Source organism: Spinacia oleracea, chromosome 4 (assembly GCF_020520425.1).
Source record: "Spinacia oleracea cultivar Varoflay chromosome 4, BTI_SOV_V1, whole genome shotgun sequence".
Classification (NCBI taxonomy): domain Eukaryota; kingdom Viridiplantae; phylum Streptophyta; class Magnoliopsida; order Caryophyllales; family Amaranthaceae; genus Spinacia; species Spinacia oleracea.
In genome coordinates, this window is record NC_079490.1 from 4,573,262 (window position 1) to 4,590,404 (window position 17,143).

Here is a 17,143-nt window from a genome sequence, read left to right on the forward strand (position 1 = left end):
GTTTTGAACAAGCATTTGTAAACCTGAACCCGAAAGTGACCGACCCGATCTAACCCGAACCCGAAAATAACTTTACAACCCAACCCGGCCGACCCGTTTGACAGGTCTACACCATATACTTTTCATCCGTTTTGAAATAATGGGGATAATTCATATTTTCACGCTTATCAATATAATGTTTGGACATAAATATCTCTAACTTTGTATTCTTAAAAGTTATAAAACGTTGATATTCCGGAAGTACATATCGAGACGAATCAAGCAAAACATCACCCGACTATATTTTTCCTTTCCCATATATAACTAATGATAGTCAAATTGAAATTTGTGAATAGTTTCAAAAGTCAAAGTGTTCTTATTCTTTCAAAACCGAGAGAGTATCATGGAGCTAACATATAACACAATTAGAATTCCATTGTTGGAAAACTTATCTCTATTATATAAGAACGTTTGAGGCGGCAGCAAAAAAAGGTGATTTTTCATTTTATCTTTATTTAAACGATAAAAGTAAATTAAACACAAATTTTTTAATAAGTACGTTATTAACCAGTTAAGTATTATTATATGTGCATTTTAAATTAAAAGCACTAGGGGTGAGCAGAAATACCGGGTAACTGATCCCCAACCCGAAACCGCAAAGAACCCGACGGGTCCGGAGCCGGAGCCAGTACCAGCGGGACCGGCTCTAGTTCCAAATTTTAGGAACCGGTCATAACCAGTTTTAGTTCCGGATCTAGATTTCTAGGACCCGACACCCAGTGGGTACCCGTTGGAACGGTTCTGGGACCGAGTACCCAGTGGGACCGGTTCCGGGACCAGATACCCGGTACCAAATGGACACAAATAGTTCAAAAGATATGATAACTAATTGTTATTTTGGGTTAGAAGTCTAGAAAAGGAAACAATTGAAAATTTTCCAAGTTGATAAATTATTAGGAAAAAGTTGAAGTATAAATTAATCTTTAACTTAATTGTTAATTAAGCAAACATTAAAAAAGTGAAGACTAACCGGGTACCCGGTATCGAATCCGGTCCCACCGATTCTGGTACTTGTTCCAAAAATTTTGGACCCGGTTGACTGGTTCTGGGACCGGTTCCAAACATTGGGAACCGGTTATGGTCGACTTCGGTACCGATTCCATGGTTTTTGACCGGGTACCCGGTCTCACTCACCCCTATAAAGCACGTATCGTGTTCATAGAAAAGTAGTAGACACGGTACAAAGATTTTACGAGACGTTTTTTTTTTTTTATCTTGAATTAGTTTTTGAGCTCATGTGATTCCCTAAATCATTATTACTTGAATAATTATAATTATGTCTGTTTACAAAAGAAAATATATAATTAACTTCTATTTTTATTAAAATATTCTATACGAAGTATCACTTATTTGCATTTGCAAAAGATGACATAGTTTAGTGGATAAGTCATTAGAGTTCAAATCACGAGGTTATGGATTTGAATCTTATTTCAAACGAAGTATTTCTAGTTTTTGAAATGTTTTGGGTGACATGAATGACATGTGTCGAATTGAAAGAAGAGAATGTCACCTGACATGATATGCTTTCTTATTTAAGGATAGTTCAACAATACGGAGTAGTTTATTGTAAAATGATGTTAAAATTGAGTTTCTAAGGACATATTTAATAGATTCTCCAAATATTTCTCCGATGATAAGGAGAGAAAAATCAAGAGCTTACTCTTCCTAGATAATGGAGCTCTTATGTGAAAATCAAACATTACACTTATTTTGGGCATGAGCAAAATCGAATATTTTCATGGTACAACGTGATATATGATATACCTAGAAAATTGTCCAAAATCATACCCGACCAATGAGCCGACAAAGGACATAGTCTCTTCCTCCTATAGATAAAATTTTAAAGCTTGCTACACAAGAATGAGATTGAATCCCTTTATAGCTTAAAAAAACAAAACAAAACAAAGTGATAAAGTCACAACTTACGACAAAATAATTTATGACACAATTATTTTTTTAATTCATAATTTTCAAATATAAAAAGAAAATATGTATTTCCTGTAACCTTTATATAGATTTCCTTATTTTAGTATTTTCATAGTAAAACTATAAAGTTGATAGTAAAAATAATGTGATGAATCACGGTCAATGAGACACCGTTGTGATACCATTAAAATTTTAAAGTGTAAACATGTAGGATTGTGAGTTTGCGCACATTTTATTTGTCGCAACTTACAACCTCATATAAAAGAAAAAAAAAAAACCTCCATAATTCCTAACGTCCTCCATGCGTAAGAGCGGTAAGACACGTGTCAAGAACTCACTCCTCGTAACTGCTGCCACGCCACCGCTTTTCTCCACCTCCATCCTCCTCAATCATCCCCTCTTTCTCTCTCCTCTATCCCTGTCAACTAACCTCAAATCCTGCATCAAAAATGGCGGAAGAAAAAGGCGGATTAGGAGAAATAATATCCATAACAAACTGGTTCCCGTCACTAGTCGAAACCCAAGTTGATTTAATTGCCACCACCTTCACCTCCATCCTTACCACCTTCCCTACTCCCTCATTTTCTCTCTCCTCATCCACCATCTACAAACACCCTCATTCTCAGGCTCAAACGGCCGAGACTCAAGCTCAGAAGGTGGTTCGGAAAGTTGGGTATGGGATTCTCGGCGCGGTGTACGCGGCGATGGTTCTGGCTTTGGTCATGGCGGTGGCGGTGATTCTTGGGGTATTGCTGGTTAATCTCTGGGTGGAGAAGCCGGTGGTTGTTAGGGAGAAGTTGTACTTTGATTACACTGATGCCAACCCTTCTGCGGTGTTTGTTTTTGGCGGGAATAGATATGGTAAGCATGGCGGCGGCGGTGTTCCGGTTGGTCATACTTTTCATGTTTCCGTTGTGCTGGTGGTTCCTGATTCTGATTATAACCGTGATATTGGTGTTTTTCAGGTAAATTTTTTAGTTACCTACTTGTTAATGAAATTAGATAGTACTCCACCAAATAAGCGTTTAATACATTTCCTAAATCGGGATTAATCTAGAAATGCATGATAAAATCACGTGTTGATCGGGGTTTATCGGTGTATTAATGTTTTGTTTAAGTAAATGTTTTCGTATTTAGCTTCGTATATGCAACCCTTAGCACTGCGTATATCATTTTTCCTTAAATTAGGTACTCCACATTTCATTTTTCGCAAATAACCCGTAAAATGATTGTAACTTGTTAGTACGAGAATGTCGTGTCGATATATAGGTAAGAGACGATCAAAGTTTGAAATTCACTACTCGTACACTATGTAGATCGCTAGTAGATACGACTATACAAGTACTTATGTAGTTCTGTACTTCGTATTAAGTCGGTTTGGTTAGTAATTGTAAGGATCGATCGATATGCAATGTACCAAAGTGTGGATCAAGCTAGCGAGCTAGGGAAGTCTTGGGTACCAAAGATTGAAATTGAATCTCGTGTATATCTAGTACGGAGTATGAAGATAAAAAGATTAAAAAGACGGTATCAACTAATCAATAATTTGTCCAAGTAAAATATACTTATGTTAATTAGTTATACTCGTCTTATATATACTAGTCTATACTCCGTACTACGGAGTATGTATTAATGTATATATTGACAATATTGGTCATTTGTAGGCTTGTAGCACATCTTGATACAAGGTGTTTGACGGGTTTGTGGCCCTAATTCAATTAGCACAACCTAATTATAAACAAATTATGTTAGATGTATCTAGCATTTTCATTAAGTAAACTTGGATTCACTTATGTTGGCAAATATTGTATTGAATAAATTAAGGAGCTTAACTTCATTTGTTAGGATTAGAGAGTGCATATGAGTGTATGACTTCTTAGTGCATGCACACATTCCTAAATATGGCGTCACATATACAATGGAGTATGTGAATGGATCGCAAAACATTACACTAATGTCGGCATTAGTAGATCGAAGATTCATGGATAGTTTTTGTCCAATATCTTAGGCCCTATGGAAGCTTCTAGAGTTATCATGATGGGTAATTAGTAATTACTCATTATTGATTACTTAGGAGCTACTTGGGCTTAACAATTTGGGCCACCCCAACAATATCCAACTCAGCCCAACTTTCCATTAAAGCGCAATTAAGAGCAAATGACATGAAAATTATGTCTCAAAACATTGCTAGTTAACTCTACCAATTCACTTATGTTATGGAGGTAGATTGATGAAGCTACTAGAAATGATTTGCTCATGAGATTTCTAGAGAATTATGTCAGGCAAAACTTGGAGCACTTAGCTTAATGGAAGTCTGTGCATCTTACTAACAATTGTCTGTTAAGTACGTGTGACCAAAATTATATTAAGCCTAACAACGTACTAACCTATTGATGTATACTTCGCCGCCCAATCACATAATAAGAGATAATGGATTACTTGATTGAATATCATAATTCATCGTTATTACTCTAGAAACTTTCACAAGGTGTTTGGACAAAAACTATTCATGAATCTTCTTTAAATGTCGACAAGCTAACGAACACTCGACATATTAGTCCAATGTTTTGCCAACTCTAAAATTCATTAACATATACTACTTCCGTTTCAGAATGATCTTTACATTTTGTTTATTCTTTTTTTGGACATGAAAAGTTACTACCCTACCCTTCTTATACCACAATATTTACAAATTTTCACTTATTTTCTCTCAATTTATTCATTTTTTCTTACACCCACAACCTGTTTACACATTTCGTTTACTTTATCTATATTTTGTATTATATCCAACCAACTTTTCTACTTTTTATCCATATATTGTCTTTTATCCAACCAACTTTTCTATTTTTTCTCTTAATATTTGTGCAAATAGTGACTGTAAAGATTTTTATGAAACAGAGGTAGTATATTCCACTGTATATGTGTGATGACGCATTATAGTGTGGAATGCATGTATGCACAAACTAAGAAGCCATATGCCCCATTTTTTTTTTTAAAAAAAAAACACTAAGAAGCTATATGCACTCTTAACCTAACAAGTGGAGTATCAACGATATACCACACATGATTTGCTAAGCAAGACTTTGCTTAATCAATGTTTGCCGACATAAGTGAATGCAAGTTCACTTGGTGAAAATGCTAGAAAGATCTATGGAGTAGCATAACTTGTTTATTATGTTGTGCAAATTAATACTTTAGGCCACAAATCCGAAAATTTATTTTAATGTCATTTGTTCCTAATCGTGTTTGACGAGGCCACTCTTAAGTCTTAACCCAACAACATTAAATGTTCATTTTCTTTTCTCCAATTTCAGTTGGATTTATCATGAATTTGTTCATTTGATTAGTGTTGAACAGTTGATTGTTTGGTTTGCTTAGAAACCCCACCTCTTAATTAAGGGCTCATTCGGTATCGTTTCCAGTTTTCAATTTTTTACAAAAAACCAAAAAATGAACACTACAAAAGTAGCATCCAGTTTTTTGTTGTCAGTTTCAAAATCAACGTGATTACTATAGGTGTGACTATTTTCTAATTCATGATTCGATCTAAATCTATGACTTTTAAAACAACAAACTAGAAGCTGACAGTGATACAAACAAGCCCTTAAATCATTGAACAAGAAGGACATGCCTTCAGTATAAAGGATACATCATACATGGTGCTAGCTTAGTTAGCGAGGCTGGAATGTAGCGTTGGTGTTTGATTCGTTCATCTGCCTATCTGTTTTTCGCTTTTTATATGTGGGTTTGGTTCTTTCAATTTGTTGTATTTGTCCATTTATCTTCAATCCAATTAGTGGCGCGGGCCGAATTTAATCATTCTTTATAATCAGCAAAGAGGTTAATGAAGTTACTAATTGCTCTGTTCAATTACTTCTTTGTGATCAACAGTTGATGGCAGAAGTCGTGGCAACCAACGGGAAACTTATAGCTCGGTCAAGCCAACCATCGATGCTACAATTCCATAGCTATCCTATTAGACTAATGCGGACCTTCATAATGAGCTTCCCGATACTGCTCGGAATATCCCGGGAGACTCAGACTATCAAGGTCCAAATGCTCCGGTACAAGGAGGACAACCTTTTGAGGACGGACGCAGTTAAAATTACGCTTATGCCCCGAGCTGGGACTCCTTATTACCTACCTCAAATATACGAGGCCGAGATTCTAATGCACTCCAAGTTACCTAGAGTGAAAGAGTTGGTCTACAATTGGAAGTGGACATTTTACGTGTGGACTTCGTTGTCTATCTACGTTTTGCTACTCGTACTCCTCCTTAACTTCTTCAAAACGTTGTTGGTTTCCCCGTTCTTGCAGGCTAATGGTCGGGAAAGAGAAACGGAGGCCGTTGCAGGAGAAGTGCAACGACCGGTGGCGAAAGTGCGAGAAGGGAGGGAATTCTCGGACACGCTTAGGAAATGGCAACAATATAGGCGGAAGAGGAAGTCCGCTCTTTTGAGTAGGAGTACTTTTACGGACGATAGTGGTGGTTCGACATCCGCCTCGAGTTATACGATAATTAAAGACGATTTTGAGCCGCCTACCACGGAAGAAGACGTCGGTGACTCGGAATCGGTGTGCATGTGAGGTTGATTAGAAGATGTTTTGCCAAAGATGATGTTAATTACCGAGTTTTGTATTAATAGTACCGGTTTTAATCTATGCTTAAAGCAAATGTGATTAATAGTACTTGTAAATTGTAATGTAATCATGCAATTGTGATTAGTGTTGTACGACACAATTAGAATAACAGAAGTCCACCTAAAAATGAGTACAAGAGGAAGAGTTGGTTAGGGTAACAAATTTGCTTATCCGATGCAAATGGGGATCTAAATATTTTGTGTTTCTAAATGTAATTGCCAAATTTGTGACATTATAGTAGTACTTCATTATGTGGAGAATAAGGCATACAGTGAATCAGTGATACAACATAAAACATACAAGTTTGTCCATAAAAGTAGTACAAACTCTCTATTCTATAAGGGAACACGTGATGTATTTGACTTTCCGGTGTACTAATCTGAAAGCTTGTTACACTGCTGTAGATTGTTAAATTTGTTAAATTGAAAAAAAAAATTCATTTATCATAGCGAAATTTCATTTCAAACCAAAAATATGTACTCCTTTTGTTTCATAATGATCCAATTTTTCACGTTTGCGCAATGCACATTTTGTATAACCTAGGGTCAATTTTTATTTATCTAAGCAATTATTTTGTATAACATTTGCTTAAACTACAATATTCATATTGGGTATACGAAATCTCGCATGTACCAAACACTTGTAACGCACCCAATCAACGCTCCCACTAGCACAATAGGTTAGAGCAAGGGTACACGAGCAATATGTTAATTATCTAAAAATTTGTTTTATTTCATTTTCCTCTTGTCACATTAATCATTTTCTTTGACGAACTTTCACATCAATCCTTACTCTACTTTAAGTAGTTTATAGTTTTTCACGATCTGTCAATTATACCTTTGGAGTATGTAACAAGCTAAATACTCGTAAGTAGTTTTAATATTCGCTAAAAAATAGAGCAATGTGATAAACACTAGTAACAACTAACAACTCCAACAGCTAAAATAACAACAAGATCTCCCAAAATTACTATATAAGGCAGCTTTTTTAGAATTAGATTTTAATACAACTAATACAAAGGAAGTACGGAGTATTAGCTAAACAACGTTGTTAATTAAGAAAGTACTTTCCGTACGTCACGTGTGTACGGTTTTAGCCACGTGAGTGCATAGCTTAAAATCAGCCATTAAAAAATGGAAAAATAAATAAACAAAGCGTTTTAGAGGAGCTTAATTTATCAAATTTAAACCCAAAATATTATTAATTAATTTCTAAACCCTGCAAATTTTCCCCATTTTCGAAGAGTTTTCCTCATTTGAAACTCGGAAAATCAATTTCGATTATCGCACCTTAATTAATTGATTAATTATGACTTCTCTGGTTTAAATTTCGATTATTTTTTCAATTTTTTTGATATATTTTCTCATTTTTATTCATTTATTTAACAATCTGTAAATGTTGAATGAGAATTTGATTTCGGAAATTCACTGTTGATAAATCTTTGCTCTTCACGAATTTTCGAGGAAGACGAAGAATTTTGGAGGTGAATTGCAGAGTTCCAGCTCCAGTGAGGTATTATAAAGTGAGATTTTTAGGGTTTTTCGAATAATTTTTTTGAGCTTAATCTAATTAATTTATTCGCTTTTAATTCAAAATTTGAAGAACATTTTAGGTTTTGAATGTTATGTTGATGGAATTTAGCTTGATTTTCTGAAAAATGGTTGTTAGCGTTGATTAATTTTGATTTTTTTTTTTAACTTAATAATCTGAAAACAGGAAATGACAATGATTGAGCTATGGAAATGAAATTAATGGGTTTTGGAGCAGAACAATTGAATTTGAATTCTGGAAACATAGGTAGTCGAAATTGGTGTTTGTTGGATTACTAATGGCAGATACCGAAGAAGGATTAGATGAATGGAGGGAATTGATGATGGGTTCCAAGGGATTATTCTCAGGTTTTGCACCTCAGAATTGTGGAACTGAATCTATGAACGAGTTTTTCAATGGTGAAGCAATCGAGAACTCGTTGAATTTCGAAAATGGATCGAATTGCTCGAACATTGTCAATAATTCTAGTGTGATTAAGAATGGTATGAGCATAGCTGAGAGGAGAGCAATGAAGTGTGGGTTTAGTGCTTCCAAGATTTGTACCCCTCGATTTAGGACTAGTGGCCTGTTGTCTTCTCCTGGTGGTGGTGGTTCTTGTTCACCTTTTATGACAGTAGCATCTGGTATTAGTCCACATACATTGCTCGAATCTCCAATGTTGCTGCCAAATTCACAGGTCTTCTTTCTGCTATTTTCCTTCAAGTATTTGGATAATGTTGTCGTTCTTTGATTGTTGTTTGAATGAATGTAATGTTTATTTAGCTTTTGTTTATAGTGAGAGAAAGACTATGATTTGAAGTGATTCATATACTTGCATATATTGGAATGCAAAAGAACATGTTGGGACATAAGTATAAATAGTGTCTTATGTCTGGCAAAGTTTAAGGGGAAGTGTTACTTTTTGAGTTTTTGACCATATTGTTCTATGAGATGCTAATAAATGTACTTTAAGGTGGCTTAAAAGGCTAAGTGATGATGATATAAGAGATGCAATCAGAGAAAATTAGTGATTTGAAGTAGAATTACAAACAGTCTACCATATTAGAACTCGATGTGCATATGTAATGACTGTCAGAAGCGATTCTTAGGGCTAGTTTGGTTGACATTATAATGCATGGTAAGTTTTATTTCCTAGGAAGTGAAGAGCAAAGTGGTTGTTTGGTTGACCTGAGCATAGGAAGTTTCAGTGAAACTTCCTAGGAATATGCTTACCTAGTCTCCCTAGTTAAGTAGAACTTTTGATGGGAATTCTAACTTCCTATGCTCAACCAAACAAGAATACTTAATTTCTAAGAAGTTAAAACACATGTGAATTGCAAATATAAGGGAAATATAGCTTCCCAAGTGCAACCAAGCTAGCCCTTAATGTGAAAAAAGAGAAGAAAAGAGTGAGAATAATCATACCCTGTCTTCAGTTTGTTATGAAATTATTGAGCTGAAAATGACTTCACGCTTCATTTTTGCTTATAATCAGCAATGTTAATTTTCCTCGGCATTGACACCGTTTCCCTTCTCTTTGATCCTGTAGTTATCTCCAACAACTGGATCTTTTGCATCACGCCCTATTAAAGAAGAGTTTCAGATGTTGATTTCAGAATCATCTTTGGATGCAGAAAAGGGAAGTGATGGTGGTTCTTCTATCATGTTTAAGCCTCATACTGAAACCACTTCTTTGGCCGGTTTTCATGACGAAGATAATCAGGTATTACACAATTCTTATTATCAGTACCATGGTTTCTAGTCCTTTGGATTGGACGTTACTCTGTGTTTTATCAGTACCTTCATCATCTAAAAGTTCTGTTTTGTTTTCCATTTTTTTATTTTCTTCAAAAGTTGGCTTGATTGTCATCTTTATTCTTTCGAGGATGAGGGATAGGGTGGCGGAGGAGAAAGCATTACTTGCTGATTACTAATAAGTAATCACTACTTTACTTTGCAGTAGCATTTTAAGATAAAGTACCAGGGAACATGATTCCATATGCAAATATTTTATAAACCATTTTTTTGTATAGTTGTGTTTGATTCATTCTAATTTAACCAGAAATGAGAAGTGCCAGTAATTTGTCAGTAATTCAGTATATACTCCCCCCAAAATGTTTTCTTAAACCTTGAAGGATTTTAATAAAAACCTGGCACATTTTTGTGGGGATTGATGTGTTTCTAGTTAGTTAGTTTATTGATAGAGATTTTTGGTTTCTGATGGAGTGAATGACTCATTGTTCTTTGACTTTGGTTCGTATAATATCCTCTCTGTTATTGCAACGGTAAAGCTGCTTCCATCCCGCCCCCTTGCCTTACTGGCAGTGGCAGATTCAGGAATTGAGTCACGTGAGTTCAAAATCCAAATTCTCAAGTACAACCCATATCTAAGAGGTTGGATGACATTAAAAACATAATTACCATTTTACATGTCGAGTTTTCATACTGCAAAGTTTTACGTAAGTAACCATTTAAGAGTGAAGACTACAGAATTTTTGCAATTTAGAACTCAAGAGAATTCAACAAGCAGCGGAAAACTGAAATTTGGCACAAGAAAAACAAATTACGGAGTATAAACTAGGTAAAATTGACAGTCACACATGTTTTTAAGGGGTTGATTGTTGATGTCTCAAATCGCAAGTTTGACTGGAGAATTGTAAGTGAGATAGTCTGATTTTATGAGACAAAAAAGAGGGGACATAAAAAATGTAAGGTTTTTTTTAGAAAATATCATTCATTATCGTTATCATTACCCCATTGCCTCAAAGAGGCTCCCGCAAGAAGCGGGGTAAGGGGGGTCGGGTGTACGCAACCTTACCCCTGCAATTGCAGAGAGGTTGTTTCCAATTGACCCAAAAGTGATAACGGGACGATAACGGGACGACCATCTTCTACTTCATGGAAAGGAAGCGAAGAGGTTTTAAGAGCCATTTTGATTTAGTCCATTACATCTACATCCAAAAGAACAAATGAATCTTTGGCTCTATCGTAAATGGACACGTTTTTTTTTTTTTTAGAAAATAAATTAGAAAAAAATAAGGTCGGAAAATGAAAAAAGAATGAATCTTTCAAAAAAGGTGTGAAGGGGAAAGGGCAAAGAGTAAAGAGTAAATGGGGGGGGGGGGGGGGGGGGGGGTAGAACCTGCGACCTAACCGTAGCAAGGTTTAAGCTTCATGCTATGTTCAGCCACTGAACCAAACTTGTCTATCACCCTATTAGCCACACACTCACGTGTTGTCCGTAGTTATAATAACTCTTGCCTTTTAAGGGCTTTTGTCCCAGTTTTTTGTGATTGCAACTAAACCCATGCAGATCCGCCCCTGGACACCGGGAGACCTTCTTTATATGTTATTAGGTAATGTTAGGTTTTGATACCAGTGGGCAGAGGTGACTATATGTTTGCTGAAAGTTGTAGTTAGCTTTAAGTTTGACTGATTTGTCCCTCCATGCTATTTCTTTTTACATGTTTATGTTTATATAAAGCATCAGCTTTAAGCACTTTCACATATGATGCTTTAACCTAATAGATAGGTTCTTCTAATGATGGTTTCACTCAGAATTTGCATTTCCTGCGCAGTTGTGTAAAGATGTTTGCACGGACAGTCATTACGGTTACTCACCACCTGAAAGAAAACCTTTGGATGACCTGATTGTTAATTCAAACTCATCTACTTTTCAACCATGCGAGTCAAACATTGTTGCCTGTCCTCAAATGACACACGAAAATGGTTCTCCCATGGGAGATGATTCAGGGACCCACCAAATCGATCAAGAATATCACGATTCTTTGGACGGGGGCCAGAATGGAATATACCCTAATACTGAAACTGCAAGAATTGCTGAAGATGGTTACAATTGGAGGAAATATGGTCAGAAACAGGTCAAGGGTAGTGAATATCCTAGGAGTTACTATAAATGTACCCATCCAAACTGTCCAGTGAGAAAAAAGGTCGAACGTTCTCTTGATGGACACATTACAGAAATCATCTATAAGAATGCACACAGTCATCCGAAGCCACAACAATGTCGGAAGTTAACATCGGGGTTATTACCATTCAATGAAACGTCATCAGAGCTAGGTGATGGTAATGGTAATGGTTCTTGTATGAAAGTTAATGGTGTGTGGAGAAGTACACAATCTGGGTATAACAATGGTGTTGTGTCAGACTGGGGAAAAACTGATGGGTTGGTGGAGATGACATCATCAACATCCGCTCTGACTGAAATTTCTGATCTACTTTCAACCAATCAAGGAAAGCCGATGGGTGTGTTTGAGTCAGCAGGGACACCGGAGTTCTCATCAACGCCGGCTACTCATGAAGATGATGAAGAAGATGCTGCCACTCAAGGAGGAGGCTTTTTGATTGGACATGACAGTGAAATTGAACCTGACTTGAAAAGAAGGTACAAAGTTTGTCGTTTTGGGCTTGAAATTCAACCTCCTGATAATAATTGCATGTTATCTTTATTTTTGCATTGGATTTTGTCAGGAAGAAAGACGGATGTTTTGCCGAGGCAAGTTTAGGTTCTAGGGCTGTCCGTGAACCAAGAGTTGTTGTTCAGGTAGAGAGCGAAATTGATATACTTGATGATGGGTATCGCTGGCGCAAGTATGGGCAAAAGGTTGTTAAGGGAAATCCGAATCCAAGGTACCTCTAGACCTATTTTCCTTCCCTTTTTGAAATCTCTTCTCACAGTTGATGTCAACTAGCCTAATTGGTAAGGTTTTGCGTAGTTATCCTTGAACTGTGATCAAATCCCGCCTACACCAGTTATTTTCACTTCATCATCCCAGTGTCCATCGGTTTGTGTCAATGGAGCCATGGGGAGCATATGTTTGAAAAGCATTATAATTCTACTTGAGGAAATGCAACTATTTTTTGGATATCATAAAGTAGTATACTTCATAATTCAAACATAATAATGTTTTATGGTTGTGCACGTACTCTCTTTGACTTTTACTAAAGAATGATTAGTACGTATTATATGGATATTAAGAATTTGGAAATAAAATAAAATATTACGTACTAAAATAGTCTAAACGTTATCTAACATGACTAACGACACTTCTTAACTTCAAAAGCAACTAGGAGAATGATATATAGTCTTAAGGAGTTAAGGTTAAGGCTACTTATAAAAAACTAAAAATGGAACTATAAGCTTATACCGTGAGAATTTAGCTTCCTGTATTTCATTTCTCGTACCGTGAAAGTAAAACTCTTTTATATTTGGTCAACATTATATACTCTGTAACTTGGATAACAAAAAGTCAATAATTTTTATGATAATTGACAATTGAGTTTAAACGTTGAAGTCAATGATTTTGCACCCCTGGAACAGAGTTTTTATGCATTGAAAGCATTTTGTGTTGCTGAAATTTTGTAGGAGCTACTACAAATGTACAACTCCTGGATGCACTGTCAGGAAACACGTGGAGAGGTCCGCAGAGAGTCTGAAGTTTATCATAACAACCTACGAAGGGAAGCACAATCATGAAATCCCAGCTGCTAGAAACAGTGCTCATTTAAATTCAGGGACTGGAAATTTGCCTGCATCTTCAACTAATACACAGACAGCCCTAGCATTACCAAGAAACTCTCATCTCCTCCCTAAACCCGAACCTCACTCTCAAGATTTCCCCCTTCATTTTGATACAAAAATCGAGTGCAACAATGACTTTTACAGTCCTAACTTTTTTGGCAATCCACCATTTTACCAAATGAAATTCCCTGCCATGCCAAACAACACTCAATATGCTCCTTTTGGTTTGAGTAACCACCATCCGGGTTATGCCAGTAGTAGTATTGTACCGTCCATTTCAGAGCTTTCTTTCCCGCTTTCACTAGGGTATCCCCGCTCATCAATTGCTGGTTATTGCAACCCTGAGATTGAGCAATCACATTCTTCAAATCAATCCTTGTATGCAGCAGGACATCATCAACTCAGTGAAAGTGATGTCAAATTCTTGAGGCCTAAACAGGAACGGATGGATGACTCATTTGAGACAGGCCTAAATTACATTGACCATACAAACACTTCATCTTCAGTATACAACCATGCCATGGGAAATTTCCGGCCTTAAATATTTTCTTGGCTTGAAACCTGGTTGACAAATAAGGTACAATTTACTAAGCTCTGTTTCTCCGGGGTCTATTCTTATCTTTATGTTGGGTTTAATAGTTAGGGCTTGCTTGATATCACTGTCAGTTTCCGGTTTTTGGTTTTTTGGTTTTGTAAGTCATATGATTTAGATTGAATCATGAACTAAGAAATAAACATAGTAATCATGTTGATTTTGAAAGCTAGCAACAAAAAAACTGAAAACTACTTTTTGTGGTTTTCATATTTTGTTTTTTAGTTTTGTAAAAAACAGAAAATTGAAAACAAAAAACGACCCGTTGTCACTTTTAGTAGCAGGAGTTTCAGGTCGCGATACTGAATTAGTGAATTGGTTATTTTCTTCTCTTTTGTCTGGCTAGCTGAACATACATTCCTGTTTCCTGCTAGATGCTTTCAGTTTCATATACTCATGTAGAAAAAAAGAGGTGGCAAGAAGAAGGATGATTATCAGTCAATTTCGAAGCAGAGAAGTTCTAATGAATGGATATTGACTGTAACTTCAGAATACTCATCTTGATGAGAAGAGTGGAAGACATATATTGGAATTAAGGAGCTGATAAAAGAACAATCTCAGCTTTCCATTTTGATTCAGACATTTAAATTTGATTCCTACATCAAACACTTCCTTCTTTTTGAAATGCTTTTGACATTTTTTGTTCTCACCTTTTGGTTGTTTTTCTATCTTTTCTTACCATCTATAGTTACCAAAACAACAGAACAGACTTCAGATATTGCACCAGAGCGCGCCGTGAAAGTGGTGCCGGGTCCGCCATAATTGGTGGGAATTCTTTTTGGTTTTCAGTTGAAGCTTCTTGTGAACACAAAGTATTTTGCATCCTAATTCCTGACATTTGGAAGTTATACTCCATTATTTATTGTTTTTCTTGTTGTTGTTCCAAAGTAGTTCCCTGTTATTTGTTATGTAAGAACTCTGAATTGGGATTCAGAATTGTTTTTTCTCCAGTTACAATCTTGTAAATAAGTCATTTTTTAAAGTTGACAATCAACAGAGCATTTATTTATATCAATTTGAAGATTCTACCAAGAAGCTAGAATGGTGAGCAATTATCAAGAATGCATTTGATTTTTAAGCTTCTCTTTTTGCCAAGCAGTTCGCGGTTTTGCAACTGTTTTGCGAACTTAAGATGAGCTATGTACACCTTCCTAATACCGACCCAACCCAACCCTACACGATGCTAAAACCGGCAAAAGTGGATTATCAACCAATTGAGCCTAAACCAAACTGTTAAAAATAACATAAAACTCGACCCCTAAAAACCGGTCAAAGTTCAAAAGGTTAGGCAATGATCTAAAACAAAGTCACTTCAAACTCGAAAATTTCAATGAATCATCTACGATACCCCGTACTTTGTACAGGGAATTATTTAAAACAAAATCACTTCAAATCCGCAAGTTTCAATGACCCATCCACGATCCAAAGTACGATCCCAAGTCCATCACCGGACGTTTTGCCACCTCTAGACACTAGCTAAACACTAGTTGAGAGATTATTCTCAACCAAAGCAATTTCAACAACACTAGCTAAACACTAGTTGAGAGATTATTCTCAACCAAAGCAATTTCAACAACGCCATGTCATGTCATTCATAGGTGTGTTCTCTTCGCCTTATTTAAACTTTGTCACGTAATTCATATATTTAATGCTTGTACTCTTCCCCTTATTCAAACTATGTCATGTCATTCAGATTAAGGGTTATGGTGCGTTCTCTTCATGTCATTCGTATTAAGGGGCAAGGTGCGTTCTCTTCGCCTAATTCAAAATGGTCCATTGTTAAGATTTGACCATTAACAATTTAAAAGTCCCCCAATAATTCAAATAATTCCAACAGCAAAAAAGCAAATATTCTCCTCTTCAACCTTTACATTTGTTGAGTTATAAATCCTATAATATGCAAAGTAACATTACCTTTCAACATCTTCACCACAATCATACCATTTTTACATAGTTTTTCTTCATAAAAGTGATCAACCTTAATTTTGCTAATTCATAAAAAGAGGTCCAAATATAACTATCACAACAACATATGATTAATCATAAAAGATCTGAACTTTTATTCAAAATTAATATACACTTTTTGTCAAGAAACTCATAAATATTTCATATACCATTAAAAAAAAAAGAGGATTACCAAAAAAACATTGATTAATCTGTTAATAATCAAACATTAATTCATCATAATCCCCATTTTCTCTCTCCTCAACTCACCACCACCACCATATCTTTATCTCACAAGAACCCAGATTCCAAAACATCAAAGAACAACGAAAAGGTCCCACAAACTCATTGAAATACGACATCACAGAATCATCAGATCTTAAATTCAACCCAGAAATTATAAAATTGAAAAAAAAAGAGGGTAAAAATAGATAAAACTACTTCTTCAAACTTCCACGAATTCCAGGTTTCGGCTTATTTGGATCAGCGACAGATGTAGATGGTGCTGCTGCAGGTGTTGAAGCATGGAGATTGCTGATCTTGTTCTCATCAAAAGGGATTTTAGGGTGTTTAGCTTCATGATGAATTTTCATCGATTTCACATCTGGGGCGGTGACTTTGCAAAGAGGGCATTCCATCTTCGCATGACCTCCCTTTACGGCGCCTGTACGATCAGCAACACCGGCTTTACCTCCGCCGCGATTGGTGGTTGCGGCGTCGAGTTTCGCCGCGAGTTCCTTGGCGGTGTGCTTCTTTGGCTTCGCCTTTCCTGTCATGGTGGTGGAGATTTGTGGGGGGGTTTTCTCTCTCCTAGGGTTTGAGATTTGAAGAAGGGGGTGATGATTTTGCGGGTGGTGGGAGAAAACCCTAATTTATAAAGCGAGGGAGAAATTGGGGGTAAAATAAAAAAGATAGGAATATTTTTATTT

The 17,143-nt window shown here is 36.2% G+C and overlaps 3 protein-coding genes across 6 annotated transcripts; 2 read left to right on the forward strand and 1 right to left on the reverse strand.

The window, feature by feature from the left end:
- The first annotated feature begins 2,297 nt into the window (after window positions 1-2,297).
- LOC110791431 (seipin-1) lies at window positions 2,298-6,836 on the forward strand. Its single transcript, XM_021996175.2, has 2 exons — window positions 2,298-2,930; window positions 5,857-6,836. Exons 1-2 carry the CDS (start codon window positions 2,415-2,417, stop codon window positions 6,550-6,552), a joined length of 1,212 nt encoding a protein of 403 aa, XP_021851867.1. The 5' UTR covers window positions 2,298-2,414; the 3' UTR covers window positions 6,553-6,836.
- A 922-nt stretch (window positions 6,837-7,758) lies between these two features.
- On the forward strand, window positions 7,759-16,447 carry LOC110791432 (WRKY transcription factor SUSIBA2). 4 transcript variants are annotated; one of them, XR_008919296.1, is made up of 8 exons: window positions 7,759-8,118; window positions 8,323-8,833; window positions 9,686-9,859; window positions 11,715-12,541; window positions 12,628-12,786; window positions 13,523-14,255; window positions 14,645-15,868; window positions 15,964-16,447. XR_008919296.1 is itself a non-coding variant. In XM_021996176.2 (7 exons), the coding sequence occupies exons 2-6, from the start codon at window positions 8,435-8,437 to the stop codon at window positions 14,217-14,219; spliced, it is 2,256 nt and encodes a 751-aa protein (XP_021851868.1). In that variant the 5' UTR covers window positions 7,759-8,118; window positions 8,323-8,434; the 3' UTR covers window positions 14,220-14,255; window positions 14,645-16,447. The 4 variants fall into 4 exon arrangements, 1 of the variants encoding a protein (XP_021851868.1); XR_008919297.1 differs by having other exon boundaries at window positions 7,761-8,118; window positions 14,655-15,868; XR_008919298.1 differs by having other exon boundaries at window positions 7,762-8,128.
- LOC110791433 (protein METHYLENE BLUE SENSITIVITY 1) lies at window positions 16,307-17,108 on the reverse strand. Its single transcript, XM_021996178.2, has one exon. It carries the CDS (start codon window positions 16,988-16,990, stop codon window positions 16,652-16,654), a length of 339 nt encoding a protein of 112 aa, XP_021851870.1. The 5' UTR covers window positions 16,991-17,108; the 3' UTR covers window positions 16,307-16,651.
- Window positions 17,109-17,143: the final 35 nt, after the last annotated feature.

What these genes read in the sequence shown, in the direction of transcription:
- LOC110791431 (XM_021996175.2), top strand. Translation starts at nt 2,415, where the DNA reads ATGGCGGAAGAAAAAGGCGGATTAGGAGAAATAATATCCATAACAAAC. An exon ending in GTGATATTGGTGTTTTTCAG is followed by an intron (nt 2,931 to 5,856) that starts GTAAATTTTTTA and finishes TGTGATCAACAG; the next exon opens with TTGATGGCAGAAGTCGTGGC.
- LOC110791432 (XM_021996176.2), top strand. Translation starts at nt 8,435, where the DNA reads ATGGCAGATACCGAAGAAGGATTAGATGAATGGAGGGAATTGATGATG. An exon ending in TGTTGCTGCCAAATTCACAG is followed by an intron (nt 8,834 to 9,685) that starts GTCTTCTTTCTG and finishes TTGATCCTGTAG; the next exon opens with TTATCTCCAACAACTGGATC. An exon ending in GAACCTGACTTGAAAAGAAG is followed by an intron (nt 12,542 to 12,627) that starts GTACAAAGTTTG and finishes GGATTTTGTCAG; the next exon opens with GAAGAAAGACGGATGTTTTG.
- LOC110791433 (XM_021996178.2), bottom strand. Translation starts at nt 16,990, where the DNA reads ATGACAGGAAAGGCGAAGCCAAAGAAGCACACCGCCAAGGAACTCGCG.